Below are 14532 nucleotides of genomic sequence, written 5' to 3'. Positions count from 1 at the left end.
ACACACACACACACACACACACACACACACACCCCTCCAGGGGCTCCTTATTGCCTCCAGGATCCAATACAAAATCCTCTGTTGGGTATTCTTAGCCCTTCATAACCTAGCCTCCTCCTTTCCAGTCTTCTTAGACCTTCCTCCGCAACACATAACTCTTCCAGTGACACTGGCTTTCTGGCTATTTAAAGAACAAGCTTTTCCATGACAGAAGCCCCCATGCTTGGAATTCTCTCCATCCCTCAACTCCACCTGCCGACTTCCATGGCTTCCTTTAAGTACCAACCAAAATCCCATCTTTATAGGAAACCCTTTTCAAGCTCTCAATTCTAGTGCCTTCCCTTCATTAATTATTTTTTATTTATTCTGTACATAGATTATTTATTTATATTTGTTTTGCATGTTACCTCCTCCATTAGATTGTTAGCTTCTTGAGGGCAGGAACTATCTTTTGCCTCTTTTAGTATCCCCAGCACTTAATACGGTGCCAGAGACACTGTAGGTACTTAATAAATGTTTATTTGATTGATTGATATGAACATGTTTGTGGGTAGTAGGGAATAAGCCAGTAGATAGAGAGAAATTGAAAATAAATGATAGAGTGGGGATGACAGAGAGGGCAATCCATTGGTGGAAATGGAATGTGGTGGGATAGCTCAGCAAGTAGAGGGATTAACTTTGGTAAGTAGATGAAGTGAAGAGAAGAGGGAGCTCGTGATGAATGGCCTCAATTTATTTTTTTTTTCTGTAAAATATGAACTGAGGTTCCTAGCTGGGAGGAAAGTGGGGAAGGAAGCCATGAGAGGGTTGAGGAGAGACGAAAAGATTCTGAAGGGCTACTGTGGGGTGTGGAAGAGTGAGATAGCAGGGATAGTAGGATTGCCTAAGCAGCGGTGAAGGTCCACAACATAATTTGTAATGTACAGCACAATTGTGTGGTTTTCTTTAGCAGCACGTGGATAAGAGTGAAGGCGGCAGATGATGGAATTGATTCAAGGCTGAAGATTGGCAGAGTACAATCAGTTAAATGATAAGGGAGCTAAGGGACTCAAGAGAAGAAGACGGTATAGAATTGAATTGGTTGGGGGTCAAGATGGGAAGAAGAGGAGAACGTGGCTAGTACAGGAGAGACAGCCTGGGAGACAATTTAGGGGACCAAGGGATTGGAGGTCATGGTGTGGGCAAAGAGTAGTCTTTGGTAAGAGAAGTCAGAGGAAGAGATGGAAAGCCAGTAGATTAGGATCAGAAAAGGTTATTTTGGAATTCTTTAACATGGAGGTGGTACAATTGTGGGTGATAACAAGATTAAGGATGTGATCAGTTCTAATTGTAGAATTTCAGATATTGGCAAACTGTGTGAAATAGTTCCTTTGGGTGGCAAAAGTAATTTTATAGTGTCTGAAATTATACCATATAAGAGCAAATACCTGCTGCACCTAAGACTGGACATAGAATACTGTGGTTAGGAAAACACTTAAAGTTTAAAATGTTAAGCCTTTGGTCTATGAGACTGTGTGGCCCACATTCCTCCACTAAATCTCCTTGACTATAGCCAAACTACTCCTGGAATTAAACTTGTTTTTTAAAATCTGCATCTTTTGTACACATATGATCTCAAGGAAAGAAATTCACATTTTCATGTGTCTAAAAGCCTTTTGTTTCAAAACCAATAGATTAAAAAAACAAGTAAAAGATAATATAACTTTGACTTGAAAAGAAATAGATAATTTCTACACGGCAGGCAACTGGTGGGCATTCAGAGACCTGGATTCTAATCCCTACTCTGCTACTAACTAGTTTGGGTGACTTTGAGCAAATTGCATCATTTCTCTAGTCTAATTTTAGGACATTTTAGAATTTCGAGTTAAAAGAGAAGGGAACCTAATCCAGCATCCTCATTTAGTGGGGCAAAATGATGTAGAGGATGCTAGACTTGAAGTATATATCACACCCACCTCTGATTCTAGCTTAGTTACTAGATATCTTAGCTCCCTGTTCTTTCCTGTTTTATCTCAAAATCCCTTGACATTACCCCCTACAGATTTCCTCCTTTTTAGTTGTCTTTTGTGTGTGTGTGTGTGTGTGTGTGTGTGTGTGTGTGTATGTGTGTGTTTGTGTATGGGTTTTTTTGGGGGTTTTTTGCCAAGGCCAATCTTTCTACGTATACAGATCCTTTAATCCCACCCTCACCTGTCGTATCCAGCAGATTGTCCCCACTATTTTCTCTTTCTTATTCTTATAATATCCAATTTCTCCTTACAGATTGGATCCTTCCTTCCTTGCTGTCTACAAACATGCCTGTCTCCCCCATTCTTTAACAAACAAAAACTTCATTAGATCCTACCATCCTTGCTAGTTATTGTGTCTCTTCCCTTTCTCAACCAACTTCCATGAAAAAAGCCTTCTATAGAATACTCCCTTTCCTATTGCTCTCTTCTAAGCCTCTGCAATCTAGCTTCCAGTCTCACTTCTCAACTGAATCTGGAACTAGATCAGGAACTAGGTTAGGTTAAAGTTCTAGATCGGGAATGTCGTTTTCTTTTTGTGTCATCAGTGAGTGCTTTGCGCACAGCAAGTGTTTAATCAATGCTTTTCACTCATTTGATCATCTGTAAAATGAGATTAGACTTTGATAATTCTAAATTTCATGCCAGCTCAAAGATTCTTTGACATTCTCACGCCATCATCTAGGAAACCAAATTATTTTCAGAGTATTTGTAGTGTAACAGGTCATTTTGGGGTTCAAAGGAGTGAGACACAAGCTCACTTTCAGGGAATTTACCTAGCTGTAATTTATTGGTATCTAAACAAAGGAAACAACTTGTATCACCCTCCATCCCTTTTGTTCTGAATCTAGTACATACCACAACCTGCGTTCTACCTTGAGCTGGCCATTTCTGCTAAGACTGCAGAATAACCATTGCCCACTCTATGAGACATCTGACTGGGGTTACATTTCTTACATATTCAACAGTTGACTAACTACTCAGGCACTTATAGCAAAATCACCAATGCAAAGGAAGAAAACCTAATGTATACATGAATATGCCAAATAGGAGTTAGCCAAATATGTACGAATATGAATATATATGAATATGCATGCAAGTTGGTGCATATTGTTTCATACGTTTTTATTGGTCGCACCTATTAATTCAGTTACTCTGCCTATTATTGTTGTGTCCATCTCCCATCCCATTGTAAGTGAGATGAAGTCTGAACAAACTATTATTTTACTCCTTACCAGTAATACACATTGTTATGGCCCTTAGGCTTCCTTTCAGATACGTTATATGCCTTATATAATCTACCTGACCACCAAGTATAAAACTATGATTATCAGAGAAAAAAAAATCCAAAACAAAAATATGGGAAATATTCTCAAGGTATGGTTAAGTCCTTTTCCTTATTTTATTACAAGGACCAGGCCTACCAGAAGCAAGAGTTTGAAGCTATTGTTCATTTCAGGTGCCAAGGTCCATTCTTAGGCCATGATTTTGTTTCTGCTATTGGCTGGAGCAACTATCCCAAAATAACTGTGGACAAATGGTAATATCCCTAGTAAAGGACCAATGGCTTTATGTTCCCATTCATTCCTTCTGTATTTCAGACATTAATGGAAATCCCTCATTTCGGGGAGGTTCATTGAAAGCTAGGTGAACTTTTGGTTTTTATATTGTTATCTTCCTGGTTAGGAGATAACTAGCAAATGATATTAACTAGTTGCCACGTTCTCATCTCTTTACGTTGATGCTATTCTTCCCTTACGTCTGCTTGTGTTCTTTTTTGAGGATATGACCGCTGTTGGTTTTTATCCCAGAGGAGCGTAACCCTCTATGGGTTCCAGCTCTTTGCACAATGCTTAGCAGTCAATAAATGATTTCCCAATCATTCACTTACCTGAGGTGGTTATCAACCATGCCCTCTTGAACTCAGAGGAAAGAGGTAGGATCTTTCATCACACTGGATTTAGTTTGTAGAGCCAAATTCATTCCTGAAGGTGAACTTGAGTAACCTGGAGCCCCACGTCCTAGTGTCCTCTTTGGAGAAACATTTTGTCAGCTGCTGAGCCACTGTATTAGACCCTTTCTGGCCACTCATAGGACTTGCCATCCTATTTCCTCATTCCTGTGGGGCATACCTCAGCCAGACCTATGAAAGGCATTTATTATGTCGGCCCAAAATGGACAAATTATATATGCCTCAGCTCATTCGTTCCATTTTGGATTAGCACAGCTGGATTAGTCCCAAGATCCTTAGACTGTATTTAGAAAATCCTGGAAAAAATTCTTTCCCCCTTTTCAGGCATTCTCACTCTTATTTAGCCCAGTCTGCTGCCCAGAAGCAATTTGGCCAGACTGAGGTAGCCATGAATGTAACAACTTGCCTGGTGTTCTGAGCCTCCTTCCACCTGGCTATATTCCTCTCTACAATCTGGATACACCGTTGGGTGGGTCTCCAAGTCATGGATCAAATTGTGACTTTTACCTGAGGGCTCTCCACAGATCCTGGAGAAGGAAATGGCAAACCACTGTAGTATCTTTGCCAAGAAAACCCCATGTGGGGTCACGAAGAGTCAGACATGACTGAAGGACTGAATAACATCCACAGATCAAAATATAGGAGCACTCACTGATGGGATCAGGGCAAAAATATCTGGGTTTGCTACTCAAATGGGATTGTTTCATAAACTCCCAGGAAGATCTCTCCCACTTAGGGCTGTTTTATGGGATATTGGCCCGTGATACTCCCAAATATCTCTGGAAAGGAGGAAGAGATCTAACCACAGTAAAATGATTGTCAAAAGTTTCTTTTCTCTTTCTGCCATTCATTTGTTCTAATCTGAGCTTGCTGTGTTGATTTTTATCTTGATCCCACTCTTGCCTAATCTAGGCTCTGATTTGTGATGTCACAACTCCCTAACATTTAATGAAGAGACTCTGAGCAGAGAAATGCAGTGTTCTGCTTATTGCTAAAACAGTACAGTGCGTAGTATGAAAATACTATCATCTTTCCCTCAAAAATCAGGATCACTTAACAGCCAGCCCAGTGATTCTCTAGGGTTCTAAATTAAACCTACTGTATTCATAATTCATACCTAATACCTGAGTGGAACAGGGGCTTTAACCCAGATCCATGCAGAGCATCGTATGGATTCTGGTTCTCATGATGATTTGATTGTTATTATCTCCCTCAACCACTTCATTTCCTGCCTTAACCTCTTATTTGCACCAATGCAGCTAGTTAACAGTATAGTACCTGGCATACAGTAGGTACTTAATAAATGTTTATGATTTGATTGATTATAGTATATTGTATAGGATGAAGAGTTCTATGGACTTTTAAATGTAAACTAACTGAGATAATGACCCACAGTTTAAGGAAATATTTAACCAATTCATCCTCTTTAGGTTTATACTACAAATATAAAATAGAAGAATATTCATTAGTAGTCTCACTGCAAATGTATATGCCCTCACCATGTAGTATTGTTATGTGCTAGTTGATGCTAATATTTAGTGTACTCTTTCTAAATCATGGAGGTTTATATGTCTAAATAATTAGAACACAAGGAAATTATAAAATTTATTAATTCTGATAGGGAAATGCTCTGCTAAATAATAATAGCTAGTATTTATATAGTGCTTACAGATATTATACCTGTTTTACAAATGAGAGAAACTGAGGAAAACAGGTTCAGTGACATTCCCAGAGTCATTCCGCTTGTAAGTACCAGAGGCTATATTTGAACTTAGGTCTTTCCAAATCCAGTTCCAGCACTTTATCCACTGAGCCACTTAGCTGTATTTAAATAGATTGAAGCAGGGAATTATTTGCAAAGATAAAAGCAAGAATGAGAGCTAAGCTATACCACATATAAAGAATGTCCTTTGATCTCTGCTGCTGAAGATTATTTTCATATGATAAGCATATCCTGTTTTTCACAAGTGATATTATTAGAAAGCTGTTTGTAAGTAGCATCATTTTAAATGTTATAAAAAATATCTTTTTTTTCCTTAAAAAACCTTTTTCTTCATGTAATCGGCTTTTTAATCCCTTTAATGATCTTTGAATTTCTTCTTCAAACTTAACTGAATTTATTCTCAGTTTTATTTAAGGTATGAGACAGTTAAGTGATATTGTGGGTAGAGTGTTGGACCTGGAGTTAAAAAGATCTGAGTTCAAATCTGGCCTCAGACACTTATTAGCTTGGGTCACTTAGCCTCTGCCTGAGTTTCCTATTCTGTAGAACGGGTCTAATAATAGCACCTACCTCCTGGGATTGTAGTAAGAGTGAAATGAGGAGCAGCTAGGTGGCAGTACTTACTAGCTGCATGACTCTTGGCAAGTTACTTAACCCCAATTGCCTCACCCCCTGCCCAAAAAAAAAGAGTGAAATGAGATAATATTTGTAAAGTGTTTTGCAAACCTTAAAACACTACATTCATGCTAGCTAATATAATTTGTAAAAACATTTTAATTGAAATAACTCAAAATATTAAACTACCCAATTATGACATTTAAAATGATGTTATCCCGTACTTGTCTGCAAGGAACTTTGTCCTAGAAAATTTATTAACTATCCAGATTTTCAGAGATATTTTTCTTTTCCTCCCTTTATATTAATGTTTTATAGATGCCTTTTGATTTTATATCACGTTTATTTCCAGATCTAACTTCACCACCACTCATTGAACCTGCCCTTATAATAGAAAAAATCAAAGTAAAATTAACCAAGAGAGCCAACAGTCCTAAAATTTGGTACACAGAACTTAACAGTATTCCGTATGCTTTGATGAGGTCCATTATAGCAAGATTTTCATTTTGGACACTCTGCTTCTCTTAATGTAGCCAGAGATCACAAATTTTCTCTCTTCCTCTAGCTTTTCTCCTATCCATTGAGAAAGCAAGTAATATGACATCAATTACAACATTTGAGGTCATAAAACATATTTCTATATTAGTCGTGTTAACAACAATATAGAAATATGTTTTAGATGAATACTACTTATCCTTTTTAAAAAAACTCCATTTACTCCTGCTTTAAAAAAAAATGTTTTTAATAGGAATGAGTGTTGTATGTTATCAAAAGCTTTTTTCTGCATCTATTGATATAGTCATATGATTTTTGTTATTTTTGCTATTGATATGATTATTGAGATTATAGTTTTCCTATTATTGAATCAGCCTACATTGCTGATATAAATCCCTTCTGGTAATAGTGTATGATCTTTGTGATATAATGCTATAATCTCCTTGCTAGTATTTTATTTAAAATTTTTGCATAAATATTAATTAGGGACAATTGATCTGGAGTTTCCTTTTTCTATTTTTGCTCTAACCCTGTTTTAGGTATCAAAACCATATTTATGTAATAAAATGAATTTAATAAGGCTCTTTCGCCTAATTTTTCAAATAGTTTATATAGTATTGTGATTAATTGTTCCTTAAATGTTTGATAGAATTCATTTATGAATCCATCTTGTCCTAGTGATTTTTTTCTGAGGGAGCTCATTCGTGGCTTGTTCAATTTCTTTTTTGAAAATAGGGTTATTTAAGTATTCTATTTCCTCTTCTGTTAATCTGGGCAATTTATATTTTTAAATACCTATATATTTCGCTTAAATTGTCAGTTTTACTAGCATATAATTGAGTAAAATGTTCCTAATAATTGCTTTAATTTCTTCTTTATTAGTGGTGCATTTACCTTTTTAATTTTGGATTGTGGTAGTTTGTTTTTCTTCCTGTTTTTAACCAAATTAACCAATGTTTTGTTTATTTTGTTGGATTTTTTTCATAAAACTAGTTCCTAGTTTTACTGATTAGTTAAATTTTTTAAACTTTCAATCTTATTAATTTCTCCTTTGATTTTTCACTATTTCCATTTTGGTGTTTAATTGGGGATTTTTAATTTGTTCTTTATCAGGTTTTTTAATTGCATGCCTATTTTATTAATCTGCTCTTTCTGTCTTTTATTTTTTATTTATATATGCATTTAGAGATTTAAATTTTCCCCTAAGTACTGCTTTCATTGCATCCCTCAGATTTTGGTATGTTGTCTCATTGTTGTTATTCTCTTTAATGAAATTATTGATTGGTGATTTTTTTCTTTGACAGTCATTTTTTAAAATGAGATTAGCTTCCAATTAATTTTTAATTTATGCTTGCACAGCCCTTTAATATAATTTTTATTACATTATGCTCTGAAAAGGATGCATTTAATATTTCTACATTTCTGCATTTGATTGTGAGCTTTTTATGCTATAATACATGGTCAGGTTTATTAAAGATCCGCCATATTAGCCAGATTCTTAAGGAATCTGAGCACATGGGAGGTATTGGCCAGATTCTAAGAATCTGAGCAGTGGCTAGATTTTAAGAATCTAAGCCTGTGGTCAGTTTCTGTGGAGGTGCTATGTATAGCTCAGAAAAAGGTATTCTCTTTCTATTCCCATTCACTTTTCTTCAGAGATCTATTATATCGAAATTTTCTAAGATTCTATTCATCTCCTTAAATTCTTTCTTATTTAATTTATGGTTAAATTTATCTAGCTCTGAGAAAGGAAAGTTGAGGTCTTACATGAGTATAGTTTTACTGTTGATTTCCTCCTCTAACTCATTTAACTTTTCCTTTTAGAATTTGGATGCTATGCCATTTGGTGCATATGTTTCATATTAGCATTACTTCATTATCTATGGTACTTTTTAGTAAGATGTAGTTTCCCTGATTATCTCTTTTAATTAGGTCTATTTTTACTTTTGCTTTGTTTGAGAGCATGATTTCTACTGCTGCCTTTTTTACTTCAGCTGAAGCATAATAGATTCTGCTCTAGGCCCTTATTTTAACACTGTCTGTGTCTTTTTGTTTCAAGTTTGTTTCTTGTGAATAACATATCGTTGGATTCTGTTTTCTAATACATTCTGCTATCTGCTTCCATTTTATGGGTGAGTTCATCCCATTCACATTCACAGTTACTAACTGTGAATTACTATGATTACTAACTATGGATATCCCTCCATCCTATTTTCTTTTGTTTATCCATCTCTCTTCCTCTCTCTCTCTCTCTCTCTCTCTCTCTCTCTCTCTCTCTCTCTTTTATCCTGTTCCTACTCAGAATGACCACTACCCCCCTCTCACTTGTACCTTTTCCCCTTTCTTTCTTCCTTTCCTGTTGGGTAAGAGAGATTTCTGTACCCAACTGAGTGTATGTATGTATATGTATACATACATATTCTTCCCTCTTTAAAACAATTCAGATGAGAGTGAGGTTCAAGCATTGCTCATCCTCCTCCCAATATTTTCTCCTCTGCTGTGAAGCTCTTCTTTGCATGCATTTTTTTATGTAAGATAATTTCCCCCATTCTTCCTCTTTCTTCCCCCTTCTCCCAGTGGATCCCTCTTTCTAGCCCATGCATTTTTTTAGATCATGCCTAAATAATTGACTCACTCCTATGTCCTTTGTTTATGTTCAGCCCTTTTAACTGCTCTAATAACAATAAGTTCTTAGAAGTTACATGTATCATCTTCTCATATAGAAATGTAAACAGTTTTACCTTATTGAGTCCATTATAATTTCTCTTTCATGTTTACCTCCTTTTGCTTCTCTTGAGTCTTCTATTTCAAAGTCAAATTTTCTATTCAACTCTTGTCTTTTCATCAGGAATGCTCAAAAGTTCTCTATTTCATTAAATATTCATTTTTCCTCCCTGAAGGATTATACTTAGTTTTGCTGGGTAGGTTATTCTTGGTTCTAATCCTAGTTCTTTTGCCTTCTAGAACATCATATTCCAAGCCCTCTGCTTCTTTAATGTGGTAGCTGCTAAATCTGTGTGATCTTGACTGTGACTTAATGGTATTAATTTTTTTTTTCTTTTTGGCTACTTGAAGTATTTTCTCTTTGACCTGGGAGCTCTGAAATTTGGCTACAATATTCCTAGGAGTTTTCATTTTGGGATCTATTTCAGGTGGTGATCAATGGATTTTTTTCAATTTCTATTTTATGCTCTGGTACTAGGATATTTAAAGCTATTTTTCTTTATAATTTCTTGAAATATTATGTCTCGGCTCTTTCTTTGATCATGGATTTCAGGTAGTTAAATCATTCTCAGATTATCTCTCCTTGATCTATTTTCCAGGATAGTTATTTTTCCAATGAGCTATTTCACATTTTTTTCCTATTTCTGTATTATTTTGTTTTTGCTTTATTGTTTCTTGATATCTTGTAAGGCCACCAGCTTCCTCTTGCCCAATTCTAATTTTTAAGAAATGATTTTCCTCAGTGAGCTTTTTTATTTCTTTTTCCATTTGGCCAATTCTGCTTTTTAAGGAGTTTTTTCATCAGTGAAGTTTTGTATTTCTCTTACTATTTGACCAGTTCTGTTTTTTAAGGAGTCTTTTTTCAGTATTTTTTGTGCCTCTTTTACCAAGCTATTGTCTTTTCATAATTTTTTTGCCTCATTTATTTTCCAAATTTTTCCTCTACCATTCTTATCTGATTTTTTAAAATTTAATTTTCTTTATTTTTTGTTACACTTTAAGTTTTGAACTGTCTTCCTCTGTCTCCCTCTTTCCCATACTGGAGAAGGCCACCATTTAACACAGATTAATAAACACATGTAAAATAACACTAAGTGTACTTTTATTTATCAGTTATTTCTCTGGAGGTGGATAGCATCTTCTTTCACATTTCCTTTATTGTGGATTTGAGTATTTATAGTACTTAGAATAACTTGGTTGTTCACAATTATTATTCAAACAATATTGCTGTTAATGTATACAATGTTCTCTTGGTTCTGCTCATTTCGCTTTTCATTATGTCATGAAAATCTTTCCATGTTTTTTTCTAAAATCAACCAGTTCATCGTTTCTTACATCATAGTAGTATTCCATCACAATTATATACCACAACTTGTTTAGTCATTCCTCAATTGATAGGCATCCTCTAAATTTCCAATTCTTTGCTGTCACAAAGAGAGCTGCTATAAATATTTTAGATCATATAAGTTCTTTTACTTTTTCCCTGATCACCTTGGGAAAGACACCTAACAGTAGTCTTTCTAGGTCAAGGGGTATCCCCAATTTTATGACTCTTTGGGCATAATTCCAGATTGCTCTCCAAAATGGTTGGGTCATTTCACAGTTCTACTAATATTGTATTCATGTCCCAATTTTTCCATATCCCCTTCAATATTTGTCATTTTCCCCTTCTATCATTTTAGCCAATCTAATAGGTGTGAGATATCTCAAAGTTGTTTTAATATGCATTTCTGTAATAAATAGAGCATTTTTATATGATTATGCATAGCTTTGACTTCTTTATTAAAAAAAAAAAGCACCTGCCTTTTCATATCCTTTGACCATTTATCAATTGGGGAATGACTCATATTCTTATAAACTTGACAAGTTCTCTATATATTTTGAGATATGATACTTTTGTCCAAGAGACTGTAATTTTTTTCTCCAAGTTTTCTGCTTTCCTTCTAAAAGCTTTTTAATTTAATGTAATTAAAATTATCCATCTCTTGTTTATTCACAAATTCTTCTCTTCTCCATAAGTCTGATAGATGTGTTTCATGTTTTTCTAGTCTTCTTATGATATCTCCCTTTATAGCTGGCTCATGTATCCATTTTGACCTTATCTTGTTAAATGATGCAAGACACTGATCTATATCCAATTTTTGTCAGACTGCTTTCCAGTTTTCTCAACTTTTTTTTTTTACCAAATAGTGTATTCTTATCCCCAAGGCCTAAATCTTTACATTTGCCAAACATAAAGTTACAATAATCATTTACTACTATATGTTATATTTCTACTCTGTTCTGCTGATCCACCTTTTTATTTCTTAGCCAGATAGTTTTGATAGTTACTGCCTTATAATATAGTTTAAGATCTGATACTGTTAAATCTCCTTCCTTTACTTTTTTTTTTATTAATTCCTTTGATATTCTTGACCTTTTGTTTTTCCAAACGAATTTTATTATTACTTTTTCTAGCTCAATAAAATAATTTTTTGGTAGTTTAGTTGGGGTGGCATTGAATAAATAGATTGATTTAGGTAAAACTTATTTTTATTATATTGGCTCTACCCACCATGAACAATTAATATTTCTCTAATAATTTATTTAAATATACCTTTATTTGTATTAAAAATGTTTCATAATTATGTGCATGTAGTTCCTGTGTTTGTCTTGGCAACTTTACTCCCAGGTATTTTATACAGTCTACAATTGTTTTAAATGGGGTATATCTTAGTGTCTCTTCTTGCATGGTTTTGTCGGTGATATGTAGAAATGCTGATTGATTCATGTGGGTTTATTTTATAATGTAGGTGTCTATGTGTTTATTTTATTTTATTTTGAAAATAATTTTTAGCTCTTCCAGGGATTCTTGTTGGGCGTGTATCCAATTCACATTTTTCTTGGGGAGGGGGAGGGAGTTGCTTGTAGCTGTTTTGACATCATTTTCTCCTGAGTTTGTGTCTTGATCTTCCCTGTTGCTATAGTAGTTTCTTATGGTAACGCTATTTTTTGTTATTGCTGCTTGCTTATTTTTTTACCCTATTTCTGGACTTTGAACTTTATTTTAAAATTGGACTCTGTTTCTGGGGTGAAGGTGCAGGAGCATTGTCCTGTTTCAGGCTTTTTCACACTTCTGTTTTCAGAGCCAGTTCTGTGGCTTCAAGGTTTTCAGTGTTTTTTAAGGTGGTCGGATCTGGGGAGAGGTGTGGTCGTTGCTCTGCTGGAATGCTCTCTGGTCCTTACCCGGGAAGGGCCCCTGCTCCATTACAAGGCACACAACATACTACTCCTTAGCGCCTCTTTCCCCTGTACCCTGTGATGTTATTCCTCAAGGCCCCTGCTCCCTTATGACCCAAAGCATTCTCCTCTGGCCTGGAATTGTGATGCAGAAGTTGATACAGGCAATGGAGTTGCCAAACAGCACTGGTCCTGTGCCTGGACCTAGCACAGATATCCCATGTAATCTCTTTCTTACCAACTGCCTAATCCCCTTACCACGTCTGGCTTGGGAGCTCCCGAAACAGCTGCTGTTGCTAATGCTGCCTCCAAGACCTAGAGCTGGTGTTGCTGCCTTATGGCCTCTGGACTAGCCCCTACACCAGTGTCACAGACCTCTCTTTTTGCCCTTCTGACTTATCTTCAAAAATGTTTCACCTCATTCTTTTGCTGGCTTTGCTGCTCCAGAATTCAATTTGAGGCTTCATTTTAAAATTGTTTGGAAGGGAGTGTTGAGAGAACTCGACTATAGTGCTTCCTGTACATGGCTTCACCCTCAGAAATTTCCCATCATTTCTTTAGACAACTCCTCCTTTTCACATATAGCTTATTACTTTCCACCTGGTTTTTAAACTAGTTATTGTATGATAAGGTTTTGCTAAATTTGTATTTTTCCTTTTCAGACATCTGTGTACACTTCAACAGCTTCAGCTTCATCTAGAAAAAATTCCTTGAATTCAGCAAATAATAAATCAAAAGGAGAAATTGACGAGGGGAAGAAAAGCTTGATAGATGACCTCAGGTTACTGGTTTTTGACTTATTGAATGTCGTAGAAGTAATCAAAAGGGAACATGGGTAAGTCTTGCTTTTTTCTCTATGGGTATTAAGATTTCTGCTCTGTCAGAGCCAGAAAAACATATAATCTATTGCCCTTACTTAAATAGCTTCTAAAAATAGGTTAGGATATTTTATCCCTGTAAGAGAACATATACATATAATTCAGTGCATACTCAAACCACTTGTCTGAAATACTACTCCATATCAACATAATTTTGTTGTAGGTTATCTCTCTCTAATTAACAAGTAAAATGTGCTTTTGCAGGTAATGGAAAATTTAAACAATGATTGTCTCCTGCTGTGTAAAACTACAGTCCTTTTGGGAAAATGGTTCTCAATAGTCTTTTATTAGAAAGGAGATATATTTATCTATACCTTCAGGCTGTGTTCTGTATAAAATTTGTTATTATTGTTCAGTTGTTTTAGTCATGTCAAACTCTTTGTGACCCATTTTGGGATTTCCTTAGTAAAGATACTGGAATGGTTTGCCATTTCCTTCTCCAGCTCATTTTACAGATGAGGAACCGAAGCAAACAAGGTTAAGTGACTTGTCCAGGGTCACGCAGTTAGTAAATGTCTCAGTCTGGATTTGAACTCATGAAGATGAGTCTTCCCAACTCCAAGCCTAGTGCCTTATTCACTCTACCACCTAGCTGCTCCAGTATAAAATTTAGGAAGTGTTATTTATTTAGAAGAGTTACTTTCCCTTACAGTTAAAATAATGCAAACCCTGTACTTACTAAAAGTTTCTTACTCATTATATTTTTCATAAGGCATGTTGAGAACATTCTCTTCTAGTGTACATTGTAAAAATTATCCCAAAATGTCACATTGATTTTTCTTGATAATTTTTTATGTGTTCTACTATGGAAGGAAGAAGGACTATGTAGTTTTAAAATAGCATATTTAAGGAGCCACAAAATTTGAAGTATAAGCTATGCAATGCTAATGCATAAACCAG

The 14532-nt window shown here is 35.4% G+C and overlaps 1 protein-coding gene across 1 annotated transcript in view; it reads left to right on the top strand.

Moving 5' to 3' along the window:
• CD2AP (CD2 associated protein) overlaps positions 1–14532 on the top strand; it is a 165388-nt gene that overhangs the window by 142441 nt on the left and 8415 nt on the right. Inside the window, 1 exon segment of the mRNA XM_020993897.2 lies at positions 13417–13589. Coding sequence (XP_020849556.1) covers positions 13417–13589 — 173 coding nt within the window.

The sequence above is a fragment of the Phascolarctos cinereus genome, unplaced genomic scaffold (assembly GCF_003287225.1).
Source record: "Phascolarctos cinereus isolate Bilbo 61053 unplaced genomic scaffold, phaCin_HiC Scaffold_5;HRSCAF=322, whole genome shotgun sequence".
Taxonomy (NCBI): domain Eukaryota; kingdom Metazoa; phylum Chordata; class Mammalia; order Diprotodontia; family Phascolarctidae; genus Phascolarctos; species Phascolarctos cinereus.
Note: the sequence above shows the minus strand (reverse complement) of the source record. Positions and strands in the feature narration are given on the sequence as shown.